The sequence below is a fragment of the Stylophora pistillata genome, chromosome 12 (genome assembly GCF_964205215.1).
Source record: "Stylophora pistillata chromosome 12, jaStyPist1.2, whole genome shotgun sequence".
In the NCBI taxonomy this organism is placed as follows: Eukaryota; Metazoa; Cnidaria; class Anthozoa; order Scleractinia; family Pocilloporidae; genus Stylophora; species Stylophora pistillata.
The window spans coordinates 25,895,465-25,916,904 of record NC_142530.1 but is presented as its reverse complement, the minus strand read 5'-3'; the positions used below and the strand labels follow the sequence as shown (position 1 = coordinate 25,916,904).

The 21,440-nt window shown below is 38.8% G+C and overlaps 3 protein-coding genes and 1 long non-coding RNA gene across 5 annotated transcripts in view; 2 read left to right on the top strand and 2 right to left on the bottom strand.

Moving 5' to 3' along the window:
• The window catches only part of LOC111338789 (uncharacterized), a 38,755-nt gene that overhangs the window by 7,108 nt on the left and 10,207 nt on the right, over nucleotides 1–21,440 (bottom strand). The gene's annotated exons all lie outside the window — the stretch shown is intronic.
• LOC148719419 (speckle targeted PIP5K1A-regulated poly(A) polymerase-like) lies at nucleotides 1,907–12,152 on the top strand. Of its 2 annotated transcripts, none has more exons than XM_088740538.1 (6): nucleotides 1,907–2,609; nucleotides 3,453–3,646; nucleotides 8,184–8,450; nucleotides 8,897–9,258; nucleotides 9,992–10,332; nucleotides 10,785–12,152. In XM_088740538.1, exons 1-6 carry the CDS (start codon nucleotides 2,429–2,431, stop codon nucleotides 12,017–12,019), a joined length of 2,580 nt encoding a protein of 859 aa, XP_088596664.1. In that variant the 5' UTR covers nucleotides 1,907–2,428; the 3' UTR covers nucleotides 12,020–12,152. The 2 variants fall into 2 exon arrangements, with proteins under 2 accessions (XP_088596664.1, XP_088596665.1); XM_088740539.1 differs by having other exon boundaries at nucleotides 1,908–2,557.
• Nucleotides 10,013–14,596, bottom strand: LOC148719418 (uncharacterized). The gene is made up of 3 exons (XR_015993804.1): nucleotides 14,455–14,596; nucleotides 13,427–13,462; nucleotides 10,013–10,151 (listed from the first exon to the last, which is right to left on the bottom strand). It is a non-coding gene; the product is annotated as an uncharacterized LOC148719418 (long non-coding RNA).
• Nucleotides 14,786–21,440, top strand: part of LOC111347538 (speckle targeted PIP5K1A-regulated poly(A) polymerase) — a 9,782-nt gene continuing 3,127 nt past the window's right edge. The window contains 5 exon segments of the mRNA XM_088740540.1: nucleotides 14,786–14,941; nucleotides 18,520–18,713; nucleotides 19,515–19,781; nucleotides 20,225–20,586; nucleotides 21,301–21,440. The exon segment at nucleotides 21,301–21,440 is cut by the window's right edge and continues 201 nt beyond it. Of these exon segments, the coding sequence (XP_088596666.1) occupies nucleotides 14,809–14,941; nucleotides 18,520–18,713; nucleotides 19,515–19,781; nucleotides 20,225–20,586; nucleotides 21,301–21,440 (1,096 nt within the window). The 5' untranslated portion in view covers nucleotides 14,786–14,808.

The window sequence follows — 21,440 nt, the reverse complement described above, 5'->3', positions numbered from 1 at the left end:
CCAAGATTAACAGGCCTGAATTTCTATTATCCACTCTCTCTTATACGGTCAACCAAAACCCACTACAGGTCTGGTTGTGTGCGCAAATTTATTGAAGCGATCGACAAGAACAAGCCAATGCCAAAAATTACCGTTCTTGATGCAATGGTCCCTCTGACACAGGACTGGAGCACGGTTTCAAGGGATACTATTCGCAACTGTTTTAGGATGGGAGGCATCGGGGGCAAAGAGCAACAAAGCGCAATCGCTGACGAAGATGACCCATTTAAAATCCTTGAAGAAGATTTCGATGCATTGAGACAGAAAGACGCGGAACTGGCACCGACAGAAGCAAGAGCTGAAGATGTCATTGAGGCAGATGACGGCGTTATGACGTCGGAAAGTGCGCCGTTAAGTGATGAAGAAATGTTAGAAGAATTCTGAGAACGTGACAGCACAGTGATGGAAGTAGACCATGATAGTGACGATGATGACTCCGAGGAGAGACCACAGAAGCCAACAAGAGCACATATAACCGAGGCTATCAACACGCTTTCGTCCTATAGTCTGTTTGCTGCAGATGGAGCTGACGAGATTCGTCGAAACATGAGTCAGATCGCATGCATCATCGAGAAAAACATTCGCAAATCTCAGAGGCAGCTCGCAATTGACAGCTTTTTAGGCTAAGCACCTTTTATATTGGTCACTGTTCTGCTTTTTGTTTGTTCTTATGAAATTAAAAAAAAAAATGATTTGTTGATGAAAACATTTGAAATACGTTTAGGGATTACAAACTCTTCACTAATATCGCGAAAATAGGGTAAATAAAGTTATACAGGGGTAACTGAATTGCGTATTTATTTTTGACCCCTATAATTCGAAATGCAAAGACTGGCAAAAACCAACGATAAAAACCGACGTTTCGGTGTCATCATGACGCCATTGTCAAGGAGAAATAAAAAATTACAAAGTTTGTGGCAAGGTGTAACACTAAATTAGCGTAAATATGTTACGAGCTAATTAAACAAATACTTTTGCGCGAATTGAATCGCTTTGCACGTTCAGAGTGAGTTTTAGGTCTCTGATGAAAAGCATTTCGTTCACCAAACAATCGAACTTGTTACTACACTTTTTCAAAATGTTAAAACGTTTCAGTAGGTCTTTCGGGACTTCGCGGTGCCGGTCGTGGTAGTGTTTATTGAAGATGCCTTTCGTTTATGTCCATCCACGCATGTGTGTAAGTGTCCGCGTGTATAGCCCACATAACCCGCATCACACAGGTCACATTGAAATTGATAAACGACGCGTTGTTGGTTGACGATCTGTGGCTTGATTTCTCGTACTTTAAGATCTTGGCCAACTTTGCGGCTAACAAATACTGGCTGGACAGTTGTCTGCACCTTCATGCTAAGATTCTTGAGCTCTTTCTTAACATAATTTGCTGATTCCTAATCTTTGAAAAGGTATGACGACACGAACAATGGATATTGGTTCTTTGGGCGTCTGTGTGGGCTGCGTACCAACAATTCTTGATTGTAAGAAGGTGTTAATGGTAGAATTCGAACCCCCGATCATTCGAACTATTTTGCTTTTTCCTTGAGACTTCGAATTATCGGGGTCCAACTGTACTAGAGAATGGCAAAATATGCAACACGTTAGGGAAAAGCGAGCGCAATGGATGAACAGAGAAACGGAACCTGATTTGTATCTCTTGCACAGAATCACACCGAGTGACATTTTTCGAAGTGACAGAACCCAAGTGGTTAAACCGTTGTATCCCATAGCCAAGATAGAACATAAAATAGGGAACTTTGAAAGATACCCCACTTTCCTTCGGAGAACTAAAAATAAAAGGGGTCCTCTGTCTCAACAAAACTGCTCTTTACATATTTTTTTTTTCCCAAAGAAATCAGTTTTAGTCAAGAATGGTCGCTAACCATGTGATGTTTACAATATTCCTCATCTATTGGAACGATTATAATACATTGTTTGAATCGTCTGTTAATTCCCAGACATTGGACTAGTCCAGAGGTGCTGTCATAAAACTGATGAATTTTGCAAAAGTCGCTTTGGTCTAGAACCTTTGATTTACACTGCCGTCCAAGTCGATTGAGCGCCTGGCAATTCGGAATAGTACCTCTTCCTTCAACAGCCTGACTTTTGCTGTACATTGCACGTTCTTGCGAGTTCTTAACTCCTTTGAACAGCTTTCCCTTACGCTTTTCTCGAACAAAAGTTTCTTAAGTCCTCGCCGGCTTCTGTCGAGCATAGGCGTTACGAGTATTCCGAAGTTTCCTCGCTGATTTTGGTGTAAAGCTCTGATAATCTTCCGTTCTCTTCCTCTTTAAAGAACCGGTCGACGTGGTTGAAAATCAGCTGTATTTCTTACCCCCCTCAGCACATGCACTGACTTTCCAAGCAGAGCACGAATCTGTAGTCATGTTTGAAGATGAGAACGAAAATTAAAACAGTCAAGCATTGGAAGCAGACGACGAGAGTAGCCTGGATCTATTATTCCTATCAGCCCTCGCTATCAGAGCCCGCGTTATTTGAAGAGAATATGGCGGAACTTTGTGGGGTAAGAGGAAAACAAGTTTCTTGTGATGTTTGTGGGGTAACTTTACCTTCAGGTAAGGACAGCCTTGTATGTCATTTTTTGAAGGGTACAGTATTTCATCTTTCTTGTGCGGTTATAAAACCCAGCTGCAAAGCATCAGAAAATTTCGCTCGACTTTTGCCGTGTTCACTACGTAACTTGTTAGTTAGAGTCACACATAAACGGCTTTGAATTTCCACTTATGATAGCTTCCGTTTAGATCAAGTCTTTTCTCTGCTCGTTAGCTGTGGAGCTTTTACCTACGAAGTGAAATTCTCGAAATTCGAGTCGCTCGTCTCATAAACCCTCAACATCAGTATGCATATTCTCCATACTTCGCTCCGACGAAGGGCTAACGCTCGAAACGTCAGCTTTTGTAATCGTTACGGTGTCCAATTTACCATTTCAACTTTGTTGATATATCCAAATCATTTCGTTACCCCCACCGACGCAGCCCCAAACAGTTTCTTTAGAAACTATCAGCCTTTATTCTCCATACTGTTCTCAATACATTTCCCAAGGTGCTAACAAGGAGAATTTGTTTAACAGTCAAGAGCTTCTTAAGCTGTTGATCATTTCCTTTATTCTTGTAACCTTAATGTTTGGTGTAAGAGTGATATTCCGTTTCAATTCCATTCATAGAAGATTTTCACGCTATCATCCAAGCTCTGATCTCGTTAGTTTACGCGTATGCCGATCTGCATCTCAAGGTCTAGCAAAATTCCTCAAGCTTAATTTTATATCAGCTTTGATTCATGTCGTTCCCTTATATTAAGAAATGCTGAATCAAATGGACCAGTATTAATAAGGAATATTAAGCAAATTGTTTTATGCTTATCTTGTTTTCATCACTCAACTTATTTTTCTACTTTCACAGCTTTGCTTCTCCCAACCCACAACAATGGCAAAAAACATGAAAGGATGCTGAAGTTAAAAGAAGAGAGAGAACGTTCTTGTAGGAAAAGCATTTATGTGCGAGGTTTTCAAAACTCAGGATCCATAGAAGAAGATTTAGCAAAATACTTCAGTGCATATGGAAAAGTCTCAAACATATTTTTGGATAAAGATAAGGTATTTTAAATAATTATGATAAACTCATCGATGAAGGCATTAAGAGCAAATGTGGCCAAAAATATCTAAATTAAATGAGGCTTACTTGTAAGGTGAAGTTTGATTGGGATTCTGTGAGTCATTGGTCGGGAGCAAAGGAGTCATGTGAGAAGGCAGACGAGCCTGGGAAGATCAGTCTTTAACAGATGTGAGCACTTACACCCAATCATGGGTGGATTAATAACACATGGGTGGGCGCATGACTCCTTTGCTCCCGACCAATGACTCACAGAATCCAAATCAAACTTCACCGTACAGGTAAGCCTCGTTTAATTTAGGTATTCTGTTTTGTCATTGGTCATTGGTCGCTACGGAGTCACGTGAAATTTTAAAGCAGTGTGAGTGCAAACTCAAAAGATAACAATGATTTACAGCAATATAAACCTGCTTTAATAACATTCTCTCTTAACCATCAAAACATACAATTATAAGACACTATCTTAGGTGTCACTACATACAGCCTTAAGGAGCTCAGTTCTGAAATTCTCTTAAGGTTCCACTGGTTTGTTGTAAAACTTAGTAACTGTAGACTTCTGGGACCACCCCTCACTTTTCATAATTGTGGCGATAGATATGCTGTTTGCTTTTGCTGCAGATGTAGATGCTAATCAAGTACTGTGTGCTCTGTACTTCGAAGTGTCAACTCTAGCATCAACCAGTGTAGCCTTAATCCATCTGCTTATTGTATCAGGGGAAACAGCTTTATAAGGCTTAGAGTAACTAATAAGAAGCTACTTTACATTACACTGTACCTTGAAGAGTATCTGTGTGCTTCAGATATTGCTGAAGATGCTTTACAATACAAAGACTCACATCTGGTGCATAGGCCTGAAACTCAATACAAGCTAAATGTTTACCTGGTCTGGCAGTTTTTAACAATGAGTTAATGGAAACACACATTTTTCAAAACTTATTTGCATATAATCAATTGATAATGTGTGCAAAGTCTGGCGACACTGTCCTGAAAGCAATATGCCATCAACATATAACCACTTTCAAAGTCAAGTTCTTAAAACTAAGTCTCACAGGTGGCCCAAGTTTAGCTAGATAGTCTAATGCCACTGTGACATCCCAAGTTTCTTGGTACCTTGGGAGAGAGGGTCTACACTCAAAAATTCCTTTGAGGAAATGACAGACTAGGGGATGCTGTCCAAAAGTGTAATGCTCTGATGTAAAACAAACAGTAGACAAAGCACACCATGTAGTCTTGAGGGCATTGTATCCAATCCCTGTGTGGTAAAGTTCTGCCAAGAAATTAATCCCACGTTCAATAGTTGCTGAAAAGGGATTGATCTTCCTTTGACAACAGTATTGTTCCCATTTAGTGATGAATGGTTTATATTGTTGTTTGGTGCCCTTTCTCCAAGACTGTAGGATGAGTGAGATAGCTGATTCCGAAAGCCCTCTGCCTTCAAGTGATTTCCTGACAAGTGGCATATCAGAAGTGTGAACTTCTGATGTAGTGGATGCACCAAGTCTGGCTGTTGAGGTAGAAATAAGGTGTGTTTCTTTTTGGGGAGCACAAGTGGTTCCTGAACCAGCAGTCTCATCACCAATGGCCACCATGGCTGAGTTGGCCAGCACTGCACAACCAACAGTCCTGTGGTCTCCTCAGCTTGAATTTTCTGTAACACTTTTGGGATGATACTAAAAGGAGGAAAGGCGTAAAAAACATGAGGTTTCCAAGAAATTGAAAAAGCATTTAAATTAATAGCCATTGCTTCAGGGTCTGGTTGGTAGGCAACAAATGGTCTTAGCTGGTAATTAAGCCTCGATGCAAATAGGTCAATCTGAGGCTCAACATGAAGTTTCTTAACAGCTGGGTGAAAAATTTTACTGTCTAAAGTCCATTCAGTTTCTTTTCTAGATTTCCTGGACTCTGCATCAGCTAGAGTATTCTCTTTCCCTGGGATATGACTTGTGGTTAACCACATGTTATTGTCAAGGCACCACTCCCAGAGCGTACAGGTTAAATCATTTCGCTTTCTGGAATGGCTTGTGCCCATTTTACCTAAATCTGACACAGCAGTTGTATTATCAATTCGCACAAGTACATGCTTTCCTGATAACTCTTTATGAAACGCCTTAAGAGAAAACAACACTGCACGCATTTCAGGATAATTGATGTCATTAGGAGCCTCTTCTGGAGTCCAAGGTCCCCCAATCTTTGCATTATTGAGCACTCCTCCCCAGCCCTCTTTACTCTCATCTGTGTATAAAGTGGCCTCTGGCTGAGGAGGGCTTATAGGATTGTATAATGACCTTGCTGAGTTTATTCACCACTGCAAATCACTGTGAGACAACTCAGACAGTTGCATAAATGCATCAAAGTTGCCCTTGTTTAGGCCCAATTCCTCAGTTTTGTCCATGCCCAGTGACCTAAAATGTAAAGGCCCTAGCCTTGCTGCTGGAATATTTGATATGAGGAACCCAAGAGTTGATGCCACCTCTCTTACTGTAGGGTGCAGACACTCCAACAGCCCTTGACAGGTATGAATGATCTTTTCGGTCTTCTCAGAGGTTGGATAAACTTTCATTGTGATTGAGTCAGTGATAAACCCCATGAAGGTGATACGATGTTGTGGAACAAAGGACGATTTTTCAGGGTGGACAGTAAACCCAAGGGAATCAAATAATCTGACAGTATCCCAAACATTTCTTTCACAGTCATCATAGTCATCACCCTGGAGATATGAGTCATCGATATGACTTGCTGAAAGGTGTCCCAGCTGTCTCAAATTTTAATATACTGGTTGTAATAATTTAGTAAACTTCCTGGGGAAAAATGCCAATCCATTAGGAAAGCAAACATATTTATACAGTTTTCCACGCCACTGAAACTTTAGGTATTTTTGGTCTGCAGTGGCAATAGGCACAGAATAATATGCATCCTTTAAATCTATGGATGCCATAAAGCACCCAGGTTTTACCATTTGTAAAACAGTATTAAGCGAGTCCATTTTCAAATGGTGATATTGTACATGAGTGTTTAAACGCTTGAGATTTAAAATTACTCCGAAAGAACCATCCTTTTTGGCCCTAGTGAAAATAGGAGAGATATATTCCCCTTTTTCGTGACCACTTGGGGTAATAACACCCTTAGCAAGGAGTTCAGCCAGTTCAGTATCAATGACATGTTGTTTGTCCAAATCAAGGATTTTCTTCTCATTGGGGACTACTCTTTGATATGGAGTCCTGGTAAACTTGATTGGCTGGCCTGGTATCATTTGCAATATCTCAGGGTCTGAGGTTAAGGCCTGCCACTGATAATAATATTCTTCCCGCCCCCCTGCTTTAAAGCAGTGCACCTTGTGTTCAAGGAACTGTAACATATTTACCTTGTTTGTTGAGATATCAGACCATTTCACTAGCTGGATTTCTTCTCGGTTTCCAGTGATTTATAGGAATTGTGGTTGTGTGGCCGGTAAGGCCGGCCCCTCTTCCCTAAAAAAGGCTTTCCATTTGAGTGAAAAGATTTGCCCCTCCAGCCATCGCTATGGTTGCGATAATATGGCTTTGCAGTAGTCGCATGGCCAATCTTGTTAGTTGCTTTGATATTGTTAAGCTGAGATTACAGCTCACCTCCAAACGATAAACCCGTGATGGGTACTTGAGAGCCACACAACGAGGAATATTCGTTGGTTTGATGGCGTCGCGTCGACAGTATGATAGGTCAATGTTTATATGGCCTAACAATGCCAGAGTGTCAGCATTATACATGATTTATCATATAAGGGGCAAAATTACTGAATTGTGATTGGTTGAGACAGAGGGCATTTTTTTCTTAATTTTTGTAATTGCCCTGGGCAAAGTTACTTGAAAATGATTGGCTGAAAATCACTTAGCAACAGCTGCCAAGGTAAAGAAATTTCTGTTTGTTCTGTAACAATGGCATCCTGTTTTGTGCGAGATCAGTAAGAAAACATTTTGCCCCTTTTATTATAAACAAGTAATCACATGGTTCCTCGTAAAATTAAGGATTAATATCACTTGTGTTTTCAGAAGTTGCAGAAATTGCCTTCGTCGCTGCGCGACTCGGGCAATTTCAGCAACTTCCGAAAACACACGTGATATTAATCCTTAATGTTACTCAGCCCCATGCGATTACCAACTAATTTCCCCAATTTCTCAGTGAGAGCTGATGCTGAAGTCTTCTCAGGATCTGCACGGATAGCCAACAGTGTGTCAGTCGATTTAGCGATTGCACTACCGACTTTGACAAGTACTTTCTGCATGTTGGCAAGGCATAAGTCTGCACTCCTGCATGCCTGCAAAAATTTCAGTATGCTTGTGGTCAACTTATCCCATACAATGGAGAAAGTTGAAATTGAATGCAAAAAGTCGAAATTGAATTGGCAGAAAGTTGAAATTTAATTGATTGACAGGAATGTCGTGAAACTAAAACCAAACAAAAAGGTGATGTTTTGTACCATAATGCTTGAAAATTGGTTTGCAATCAAAACAATGTTTCATTTGTCTCAACTTTTATAATTTTCAGGGTGTTTTTGCAATAGTGGAGTTTTCTAGTGAAGAAAGTGTTACAAAAGTGCTGAGTCAACTGGAGTCATTACCACTTCTGCATAACAAACACCTTACAGTGAAAGAAAGGACTTTAACTAAAACTGGCTTTCAATTTAGAATGCAAAAACCCATAAAGCGTGGTCATGATGACTCTGAGGAACACCACCGTGGGCATTTAGGAAGCAAAGAGATGGCAAAATTTTTGTCCAAGGATCTCATTGTCAAACTGAATCCGTTGATGAAGGTATGTGGAAACAGTGGATGAGTTCTATCTCAATTTACTATTTTAATTTGGATACTGTCATGTATTTTGTAACAATGACCAAGAAGGCTTGGAGGAAGGAAGAGATAAAAAAGTGCATGGTCAACTTTTTTGTAAGTGTTTGTGTTCTTCATAGGCTACTTACATAGTAAGGGAACACAACAAATACAACCAAACAGTACTTGTCCTATATGCTTTACCGAGCAATCAAGGATTTTAAAATCGCGACAGTAATTAAAATGTAACCTCTCCTGGCATTTGTTATAATGGTGTACAATACATGTACATCAGTTAGTGATATATTTAAGTTCAAACTCTCCGTTAACTACAAGATAAATAACTGTATGACAGCCAGAAGAGGGAAGTAAATGTAAAGTCTTGGAGTTTCATGACACGCTATATAACTGGCCTAACATTTACACTGTCAGGTGGATGAACAAGTGAACATTTTGATGCAGCAATTGTGTCTCAGTGATGAAGACATCAAATTAAGAAGACTGGTTTGTCAGCTGCTACAAGAAGTGTTGAGTGAAGTTTATCCAGGAGCCTCTGTGGTGCCTTTTGGTTCAACTGTTACTGGAGTTGGATGGAAGGGAAGTGACTTGGATTTGTGTTTACTGACGTCTAAAGTTGATGACACTATTGTTGATTACTCTTTAGTAATTGATACCCTGCGTAGTTTTGCTCCCGGTTGCACAAACATCATACCAGTCTTGACTGCTAAATGCCCTCTCATTAAATTCACACATCTGCCCTCTGGATTGTCATGTGACCTATCAGTAAACAACAGGTACTGTGACTGTTGCATGTCTTCCTTTGATAGCAGTGGTATTATGATCATATTATGGTTTCAAGAGATTCATTAAGCTACTGCTGCAGCATTAAAAATAAGCATTTAAGCTTTCACTAAGCCATTGTCTAATGATACTGTGGATTAGCAAAAGCTTGGATGCAACAGTAGCCTATAGCCTCTCTTAAACTTCTTTTAATTATAAACAGCTACTGGGATGCTGTCTTTAGGCACTATAGGACATAGATGACAAATAATGATGATGATGTTAATGATGATGATAACAAGTTATGGCAAAGTATAATTGCATTGATGTCCATGATAATGGTCTTGCTTACTGTATGTAGCTAGATGATGTGTTCTAAAGCATCAGGGAATGATCGAGTTTCTTGATAGAAGAGCTACATGTATGCAAGTACCGGTATACAAAGGGTACACATATAAACAAGAATATACACAACAGGATTCTCCAATATGAACGTAGTATTTACTATTAGAAATTGGTTTTCAATTCCTATGCTTTGTATAATAAAATCTGGTGTGAAAACTTGACTTTGACTTTCTCTGTTTTGACACTAATAACAACTTCCTCTCCTGTTGAGGAAAAGTCTCCCACTGTAACCAACGATAGTCCTATATTAGTACATCCTTAATCAGAATGATCAGAATAAAAGTCACAACATGATCAAGAGTCACATCGCTGATATCGACAATACCAACGATTTCTTGACAGGCTTGGTGTAAGAAACTCAGAGCTCCTTCACTGCTACATGTCCCTTGATCCCAGGATTACTCAGCTGGTCTTTGTTGTGAGAGCCTGGGCTAAAGCCAAAGCCCTAACTGCTAGCAGACAGCTGTCAAACTATGCATTGACTCTGATGGTGCTGTACTTCCTGCAAATGCAACATCCACCAGTCATTCCTTCATTACAATGTAGATTTGATACCTGGATAAGAGAGGGACCACATTTGTGTGTCATGAAAGAGCCTAATTCAGAGGTTATTGACAACTGGAACTGTTCATTTTTCACAGTTGTTACTAAACTTTCTCCCTCACAGAATACCAAAAGTCTGAGTAAGTAAACTTTGTCTGATCTTTTGCCTATTTCAGTTGTATTCAGATGTTGTGCAGTAGTCAGTGTTTGGATCCAGTCAAAGTTAACTGGCCTCTTGTCAACTTAACTAGGTGGAGTTTTAAGTAATATGTTGCCCTGATGTGAGAGACCAACTACTATGGACTTACAGTGACAGAATGAAACATGAAAATATTTTTTTTTCATTCTTAGATAGTTTCATATGATAAATTATTATCTTACAGCTCTTCAAAATTTATTATCAGTTGAAAATTGATACTCTGGCAATAGCCAGCAGTGTTGACAGAGATAACATATTGGTGAAGGTGCCAGAGGAATCTTTTATGAGAAAACTTTGTGATGATATACTTATCTAATGATGCCTTTTTTCTTTGATACTTAAACTTGAAAGTAACATATTTATGATAATGACTCTGTTTTGCTTGTTCAACAGTTCAGTTATTGGAAGAGTTCTTTTGCTTCTTTTCAACTGAATTTGACTTTGCTAATTGTGTGGTGAGCATAAGGACAGGCCAAAGGACAAGTATTGTGTCAGTCTTGAAAGGGTTAAAGGTTTCACAGTGTACAGAAACTAATGAAAATGGTTCAATGATCACATCTGATAGTGACCAAGAATGCTATAGACAGTTAACAAAGATTGAAGATAGCAAGGATGCTAGCAAAATTACAGAGGAAACCACTAAGCACCAGGATGCACTGCCAAATTTAGTCTTAGGATGTTCTCACAGTAGTCCAGGGACTGGGAAGCAATTAGAGTTTAAGATCTCCCCTTTGTGTGTTCAAGATCCCTTTGAGCTTGTACATAACTTGACACAGAATATTACCATGGCAACACTGAGATACATCATTGAATTGATGAAGATTGCTCACAAGATTTGCCAGGATCTGAATAGCAGTGTTGACAATCCAAATCCCACTGGAAATAATCTCTTAAGCCTTTTTACAGTTTGTAAATCTTCTAAAAAGAAGAAACATTCTCAGCGCCATGATTTCTTCGTTAAGTATCAAAACAAAAGTTCTCAAGCACTGGACACAGGTTGTGTTGACAACCTGAGTACACCCCACGCAGTTTTTGTGTCTGTTCTAGAGACATTAGAAAGGGAGTATGGATTTCAGTGTAAAGTTAAAAGTTCTGCTAAGATGCCCTGCTCTATTGTGGAAGAATCTGGTGTGCTTAGCAAAACTCAGGGTGTCAAAACATCACTGGTGCCCCAGCTTTCTGGCCACATCTCTGCAGCAGGTTGCAGCAACACTAAAAATGAAGCAAGGATATCAGAGAAAGTAAACAAATTTAACAATGAGTTTTCAGCGATTTGCAAAGCCTTTGAAAATACGTGGACCCATTGTCGAAGAGAACGACGCAGGTCCCTTCAGCCTGAGAAACACGGTAATGGGAACAACGATAGTTTAAGCAAAGATAAGTTATCTGATAGAAGATCAGGTCAATTGTTAGAAGGATGTAACAATCAGGTTGAGGAGTTTGCAAATGCTCCTGCCACTGCCCATCCACTTCTCAGTTTTGAATCGAATGTAAGAAGTTTCCCTCAAAAGGAGGTAAAAAATGGTTGTACTGTCCTCATGGAACATGTTGAAAGTAAAGAATCTCAGCTATTTGGAAACTTCTTTTCTGCTTTCAAGAAGTATTTCTTGAGTTTAGTCTTAAAATAACTGAGGAGAATTTGCTACCTCTTTATAATATCAAGAAATGGAAAGATATTCTAGTCTTCTCGGATAAGGACGAATAAACCGTAGGCCACGTCTCCTGCAAGGTTAGGGGTAGGAGACGTTAATTTCCCATGCACGAGATTACTGTGTGGTGGATGTCCTCCTCTGGGATGGGATGGGTGGGTGTTACACAAGGCTCCATTTAAACCAGCTAAGTTGCTGACCTGGGCTACCCTGTATAAATATTCGTATATACGTACATACATACAATAATAATAATGATAATAATCAAACAACAACAAACATATGAAACATATGTGTGAACTGCGGTTATGAGACGTATATGAGAACGATCCTTCGCAGTAAAGCACTATTTGAGCAATAGTGAAAATCAGACTTGTTTGTTGTTGTTTGATTTATCATCCACGGGTTTATATCGAATTAATTTGATGGCCTGCTCCCAGTTGGCTTGTTAGCTCAATTGGTAGAGCGCTGCACTAGTATCGCAGAGGTCAGTGGTTCGAATCCCGTACAGGCCTGAAATTTTTTTCAGGTCTGATTTTCACTATTGCTCAAATAGTGCTTTACTGCGAAGGATCGTTCTCATATACGTCTCATAACCGTAGTTCACACATATGTTTCATATGTTTGTGGTTGTTTGATTTATCATCCACGGGTTTATATCGAATTAATTTGATGGCCTGCTCCCAGTTGGCTTGTTAGCTCAATTGGTAGAGCGCTGCACTAGTATCGCAGAGGTCAGTGGTTCGAATCCCGTACAGGCCTGAAATTTTTTTCAGGTCTGATTTTCACTATTGCTCAAATAGTGCTTTACTGCGAAGGATCGTTCTCATATACGTCTCATAACCGTAGTTCACACATATGTTTCATATGTTTGTGGTTGTTTGATTTATCATCCACGGGTTTATATCGAATTAATTTGATGGCCTGCTCCCAGTTGGCTTGTTAGCTCAATTGGTAGAGCGCTGCACTAGTATCGCAGAGGTCAGTGGTTCGAATCCCGTACAGGCCTGAAATTTTTTTCAGGTCTGATTTTCACTATTGCTCAAATAGTGCTTTACTGCGAAGGATCGTTCTCATATACGAATGATAATAATGATAACAATAACAACAATACTATCAAAGAAAAAATAAAATCAGTAATGACAAAAGTGAAAATGAAAACAATGACACCGTTTTACTCTTCACTAACATATAAGTTGATTAAAAACATGCAATATATCAATAACGAAGACATTTTTAGGACACTGAAAAAATATAAACCTTTACTTGTTAACTCTTTTTAAACAACTCTGTAAACTCCCATGGGATTGTTTTCGCAAACCTAAGGATCCTGAAAACGTTACTATTGACGAGTAATCCTCTAAAACTCTTTTTTCTTTTACTTACTAGCTTCATTGTCTTTTGTCCCATCTGCTCTCAATACTATCAAAGAAAAATAAAGTTAACAATGACAAAAGTGATAATGAAAAAAATGACACCGTTTTATTCTACACCAGCAATAAGTTGATTAAAAACATGCAATGTATCAATATATAAAATTTTTTTAGTATCCTGAAAAAAAGACAAACTGTTACTTGTCAACTCTTTTTTTTTAAACAGCCTTGTAAATTCCCACGGGAATGTTTTCTCAAACCGAAGAATCCTGGGGACGCTATTTTTGCCGAGTAATCCTCTTAAAACCTTTTTTTCCTTTTACTCACTAGTTTTTTCTTCTTTGCCATCTTTAATTTTCTTAGCATACAAGTAGTGTCCTGATACTAGGCCTTTGTCATTCACCGAATAAAGCCTCAACGGGCCTCGTCTGTTCCATTCATCATCACTACCATTACGTTTTCAAATACTCGGAAAACGCAAAAACGTACACGACGTGAGGGAAAACCGAACGCAAGGGATGAACAGAGCAACGGAACGTGATTTGTCAGTCTCTCGCATAAAATCACATGGAATGACATTTCTTGAAGTGACAGAATCAAATCGATTAAATCGTTGTATTCCATAGCCAAGACAGAACATGAAATAGGAACTTTAAAAGATACCTCCCTTTTTTCGGACAACCAAAATTAAAAGGGGGTTTTCTGCCTCAATAAAACTGCTTTTTATTTATTTTTTCTTTGAAGAAATCATTTTAAACAACAACAAACATATGAAACATATGTATGAACTGCGGTTATGAGTTATAAATCAGTTTAAGTTAAGAATGGTCGTTAATCAGGTGATATTTACAATATCCCTCATCTATTGGAACGATTTTAATACATTGTTTGAATCGTTTGCTTATTCCCAGACATTGAACCAGTCCACAGATGCTGTCATAAACCTGATACATTTTTCAAAAGTCGCTCTGGTCTAGAACCTTTGATTTACTGACTATCGTGCGAGTCGCCGATTGAGCGCCTGGCAATTCGGAACAGTACCTCTTTCTTCATCGGCCTGACTTTTGCTGTGCATTTCACGCTTTTGCGAGTTCTTAACTCCTTTGAATAGCTTTCTCTCGCGCTTTGCTCGGACAAAGTTCTAAAGTCTTTGCCGGCCTCTGTCGAGCATAGGCGTTTTGAGTATTCCGAAGTTTCTTCGCCGACTTTGGTGTAAAGCTCTGATAATCTTCCGCTCTCTGCCTCTTTAAAGAACCGGTCGACGTGGTTGAAATCGGCTGTATTTGTTACCCCCCTCAGCACATGCACTGACTTTGCAAGCAGAGCACGAATCTGTAGTCATGTTTGAAGATCAGAACGAAAGTTAAAACAATCAGGCATTGGAAGCAAACGAGAATGGACTGGATCTATTATTCCCATCAACCCTCGTTATCAGAGCCCGCGTTATTTGAAGAAAATATGGCGGAACTGTGTGGGTTAAGAGGTAAACAAGTTTCCTGTGATGTTTGTGGGGTAACTTTGCCTTCAGGTAAGAACAGCCTTGTATGTCGGTTGAATTCTACGCTAGATTTTGGGATCGTTTAGCTCCACATTTATGTCGAGTCTTAAATGCATGCTACCAAACCGGAGAGATGTGTGATTCCATGAAGATGAGCAACACACGCGTTATTTTTAAGAAAGGAGATCGTAAGAATCTGAAAAATTGGCGTCCGACTTCCCTCTTAAACGTTGATTATAAGTTATGCTCAAAAGTTCTCTCTCTTCGACTCTCTAAAGTTCTGGAATATATCGTTGACCCTGATCAAACTTGTTCTGTGCCCGGACGCAAAATTACTTCAAACTTACATTTACTTAGAGATATCTTAGATTACATTGACCGCACGAATGAAAGCGGTATTTTGCTCAGTTTAGATCAAGAGAAAGCCTTCGATCGCGTTAATCGCACCTTTCTGCAAAGCCTCTTACCCCGTTTTGGTTTTGGCCCGTCTTTTTGTTTTTGGATCTACACTTTATATAATGGGGCCAATATCCGTGTTATTGTTAATGAATGGCTAACCGATGCGATTCCTTTGTCTCGTGGGGTAAGACAGGGGGATTCCCTGTCTCCCCTGCTTTATGTTTTGTGCGTTGAAACTCTCGCATGCAAAATCCGAAATAATCCTGAAATCGAAGGCTTTCTCCTTCCGGGCACACATGGTCTCTGCTATAAAGTTGGAAATTATGCTGACGATACGACCTGTATAGTGAAATCTTATCACTCTCTGCAAGTTGTATTCAACATGATTAATATTTACGAGCGTGGCTCTGGGGCACGCCTTAATGTCACGAAAACAGAGGCCATGTGGTTGGGGGCGTGGTGTACGCACGACGACCAACCACTTGGCCTCAAATGGGTGACAAAAATTAAAATTCTAGGTGTTGTTTTCGGCCGCGATACTGAATTAGATAACTGGCAGCCAAAACTAGAGAAATTAGAAAAACATCTCAACTTATGGAAATCCCGCTCTCTTTCTCTTGTCAGCCGATCGCTCATCGTTAACATCCTCGGAATTAGCAAGCTCCTATATCTCTCTACAGTTTTGTGTGTCCCAAAATGGGTAATTTCTAAGGTGAAGGCTTTAATCTGGCCATTTGTCTGGGGTTGTTGAATTGAAACGGTTAGCCGAGTGTCCTGCCACCAATCTCTTAGCAGTGGCAGACTCGGCATTTTGAATTTCCTGATCAAAGGTAAATCTCTCAAATTAGCCTCAGTAATTTCCAATCTAGATGATCCTGAATCAAAATCCTTTTATTTGGCCAGATATTTTCTAGGTTCTAGGCTCGCCTCCTATCACTCGGAGTGGAGCTCTCTTGGAGATAACTCCACCCCGAGTACACAGATGTTGACGCCCTATTATGAGAATGTTCTCTCAGTGCTCACCACTCTACGTGGGATTCTCTCCCGCATGGAGTGGTGCGATTTCGAATTTTCTTCCAAGAAATGTTATCGAACTCTCTTGAAGGAAAACTCCACATCTCCAATTCTTCATCGCTTTTGGACTCCCTTCCTTCCGATTGACTTTAATCTTGACAAATTTTGGAATTTAGTGTGAGATGACTTTTCTGAAAATTATAAGAACGACATACTCTGGAAAATTGTACTTCGCGCTATTAAGGTCCGCGATTCTCGAAAGAATTGGAGATATATCAACTCAGATAAGTGCGCCTTCTTTTCCCGTAAAGAAACTATAGATCACTGTTTTCTCAATTGCCCCCGTGTGAAATCTGTATGGACCCACTTTTCTCCTATTATCTCCTCTATCCTTGGAACTAGATTTCTCCCATCCTGTATCTATGTTTTCTTCTTTCGTTGGACCCCCGCTAGTCCAAAACAGAATCGTATTGCCCGCTTGCTAATTAAGACAATTCTGTACAGCATCTGGAAATTTCGAAATAAATCTACCTTCCACAATGGGAATGACCCCCCCTGAGGGTATAATTCGCTATGCCCTCAGAGAGACCAAAAACAGAATTGTGTGCGACTACTTCCGACTCTCGTTATCTAACTTTAGAAACGCTTGGGAGTCCCCATCAATATGTACAATTGATGGGGACTCCTATAGAATACTTTTGTAAATAGATTACCTTAAGCTTTAGTTAACATTTGATTAAATCAACTTGGAATTATTTACAACTTAGAATTAGCATTAAACGATCTTAGAGTTACATTAATATTAGTCTACGTTAGCCTAGCCATACCAATATTATAGATTAAGCTTATATTAATATTAGTTTACCTTAAGCTTTAGTTAACATTTGATTAAATCAACTTGGAATTATTTACAACTTAGAATTAGCATTAAACAATCCTAGAGTTACATAATATTAGTCTACATTAACCCTAGCCATACCAATATTATAGATTAAGCTTATATTAATATTAGACCTAACTATTTTGGAATTATTTATAACCTCACATTAATATTAGTAATATTTAATACTCGTATATCTTTAAGAACTCTTGAACTTTGGAACTTTGGACTGTTTATTAATAATTAGTTGGGGCCAAGCCCACGTGCGTTAGCACTTTTATTTTGTAACTTAGGTGGTTTGTTATGAATAAACCCTTTTCAAAACTTAAAATGTCATTTTTTGAAGGAAACAGGATTTCATCCATCTTGTGCGGTTATAAAACCCAGCTGAAAAACATCAGAAAATTTCGCATGACTTTTTGACGTATTCACTACGTAACTTATTAGTTAGAGTCACACATAAACGGCTTTGAATTTCCACTTATGATAGCGTCTGTGTTAGATCAAGTCTTCTCTCTGCTCGTCAGCTGTGGAGCTTTTATCTTGGAAGTGAAACTCATGAAATTCGAGTCGCTCATCTCACAAACCCTTAACACCAGTATGCATATTCTCCATACTGTTCTCTATACATTTCCCAAGGTGCTAACAAGGAGAATTTGTTTAACAGTCAAGAGCTATTAAGCTGGTGATCATTTCCTTAATTCTTGTAACCTTAACGTAAGATGTAAGGGTGATATTACGTTTCAATTCCATTCGACATAGAAGATTTTTGCATTATCATCCAAGCTCAGCTGATCTCCTTAGTTTAGGCGTAGGCAGGTCTGCATCTCCAGCACTAGCAAAATTCCTCAAGCTTAATTATATTTCAGGTTTGATTCATGTCGTTCCCTTATATTAAGAAATGCTGAATAAAAAGGACCAGTATTTAATATATCCTATTAACCAAGTGTGAGTGCTGTACTGGGAGAATATTGGCTTGAGGTCTTGACAGTATGGACCAAGCATAGGGAGGTCCGTACAAAAAAGACAGAGGGCCGATATTCTTCTAGTATGGTCCCGAGCAAGCTTGGTTAATAAGAGATTTATTATACGACTGAAGTTCAAAGGAACAGAAGTGCATTATCATTCGGGACCATTTGGGACAGTGTCCGGTCCAATACTGAGAGAATATTGACCGGCAATAGAGCATTTTGATTGGTTGATTTTAGTTATTGCCCCTCTGACTGCCGGAGTCATGTAATAATAATGAATATTAAGCAAATTTTTTCTTACATGTCTTGTTTTCATTACTCAGCTTATTTTTCTACTTTCATAGCTTCGCTTCTCCCAACCCACAACAATGGCAAAAAACATCAAAGGATGCTGAAGTTAAAAGAAGGGAGAGAACGTTCTTGTAGAAATAGCATTTATGTGCGAGGTTTTCAAAACTCAGGATCCATAGAAGAAGATTTAGCAAAATACCTCAGTGCATATGGAAAAGTCTCAAACATATTCTTGGATAAAGATAAGGTATTTTAAATATAATAAACTCATTGGTGAAGGCATTAAGAGCAAATGTGGCCAAAAATCAAACATTTTCAAAGTATGGCACTGGCACCAGCCAAAAAATTGATTTGGCTCATATTCTTATTTAATTTCGAGAAAATCAATAATAACTGAATTTTACCAAAATGTTACTTGTGAAGCTCAAAATTTCAGATTAATCTCAGAGTGTTGTGCTACAAATTGAAAACACTAGGACTGATAAAAACTACCAAATCTTGAAAAACAACATCAATGTACATATGTTGACAGCAATTTGGGTGATTCTTGATTGTTTATTTACACAATGTAATTGAATTTATCCAACTTTCTTCTAACAAGATTAAAAATAGGTCAAAAGTAACCTGCTATTTCTATCATTTAACTCTAAAAGACAATGTGATGTATCTAACTAGTTCTGGGAGCAAAATAAAGAACTAAATTTTAGAAGTGATTATTTTTACATATCAAGGGTTTGCTTCTAGAAAAGTCTCCTGGCTTTAGTTTTAAATAAGTGGAAGCCTTAAAATGTCAACCATATAAGTATAACGTGCCTGCAAAACCTTCAGTATGATTGCATTGTGGTCAACTTATCCCATACAATGCAGAAAATTGAAATTGAATGCGAAAAGTTGAAATTGAATTGATAGAAAGTTGAAATTGAGTTGATTGACAGGAATGTCGTGAAACTAAAAGAAAACAAAAAGGTGATGTTGTGTACCATAATGCTTGAAAATTGGTTTGCAATCAAAACAATGTTTCATTTGTCTTAACTTTTATAATTTTCAGGGTGTTTTTGCAATAGTGGAGTTTTCTAGTGAAGAAAGTGTTGCAAAAATGCTGAGTCAACTGGAGTCATTACCACCTCTGCATAAAAAACACCTTACAGTGAAAGAAAGGACTTTAACGAAAACTGGCTTTCAATTTAAAATGCAAAAACCTATAAAGCGTGGTCATGATGACTCTGAGCAATACCACTGTGGGCATTTGGGAAGCAAAGAGATGGCAAAATTTTTGTCAAAGGATCTCATTGTCAAACTGAATTCGTTGATGAAGGTATGTGGAAACAGTGGATGAGTTCTATCTTTACCACTTTAATTTGGATACTGTCATGCATTTTGTAACAACGATCAAGAAGGCTTGGGGAGAGGAAGAAATAAAGAAGTGCGTGGTCAACTTGTTTGTGTGCATTTCTGTTCTTCATAGGCTACTTACATAGTAAGGGAACACAAAAAATACAACCAAACAGTACTTGTCCTTTATGCTTTACTGAGCGATCAAGGATTTTAAAATCTCGAGAGTAATTAAAATGTAACCTGTCCTGGCATTTACTATATGGTGTATGATACATGTACATCAGTTAGTGATATATATAGAAGTTCAAAGTCGCCATTAGCTACAAGATAAATAACTGTATGACAGCCAGAAGAGGGAACTAAATGTAACGTCTTGGAGTTTCATGACACGCTGTATAACTGGCCTAACATTTACACTGTCAGGTGGATGAACAAGTGAACATTTTGATGCAGCAATTGTGTCTCAGTGATGAAGACATCAAATTAAGAAGACTGGTTTGTCAGCAGCTACAAGAAGTGTAGAGTGAAGTTTATCCAAGAGCCTCTGTGGTGCCTTTTGGTTCAACTGTTACTGGAGTTGGATGGAAGGGAAGTGACTTAGATTTGTGTTTACTGACATCTAAAGTTGATGACACTATTGTTGATTACTCTTTAGTAGTTGATGCCCTGCGTAGTTTTGCTCCCGGTTGCACAAACATCATACCAGTCTTGACTGCTAAATGCCCTCACATTAAATTCACACATCTGCCCTCTGGATTGTCGTGTGACCTATCAGTAAACAACAGGTACTGTGACTGTTGCATGTCTTCCTTTGATAGCGGTGGTATTATGATTATATTATGGTTTCAAAAGATTCATTAAGCTACTGCTGCCACATTAAAAATAAGCATTTAAGCTTTCACTGATCCATCATCTGATGATACTGTGGATTAGCAAAAGCTTGGATGCAACAGTAGCCTATAGCCTCTCTTAAACTTATTTTAATCATAAACAGCTACTGGGAAGCTTTGTTGAGGCACTGATAAGATATAGACAACAAATAATGATGATGATAATGTTGATGATGATAAGTTATGGCGGAGGATAATTGCGTTGATGTCCGTGATAATAGTGTTGCTTACTGCATGTAGCTAGATGATGTGTTCTAAAGCATCAGGGAATGATCGAGTTTCTTGATAGAAGAGCTACATGTATGCATGTACCAGTATACAAAGGGTACACATATAGACAAGAATACACAACAGGATTCTCCAATATGAACCTAGCATTTACTATTACTAATTGGTTTTCAATTCCTCTGCTTTCTATAATCATGAAATCTGTTGTAAAAACTTTACTTTGACTTTCTCTGTTTTAACACTAATAGTGACTTCCTCTCCTGTTGAGGAAACATCTCTCACTGTAACCAACAGTAGTCCTATATTAGTACTTCCTTAATCAAAACTATCCAAATAAAAGTCACATCAATGATATCGACAATGCCAATGATTTCTTGACAGGCTCGGTGTAAGAAACTCAGAGCTCCTTCACTGCTATATGTGCCTTGATCCCAGGATTACTCAGCTGGTCTTTGTTGTGAGAGCCTGGGCTAAAGCCAAAGCCCTAACCGCTAGCAGGCAGCTGTCAAACTATGCATTGA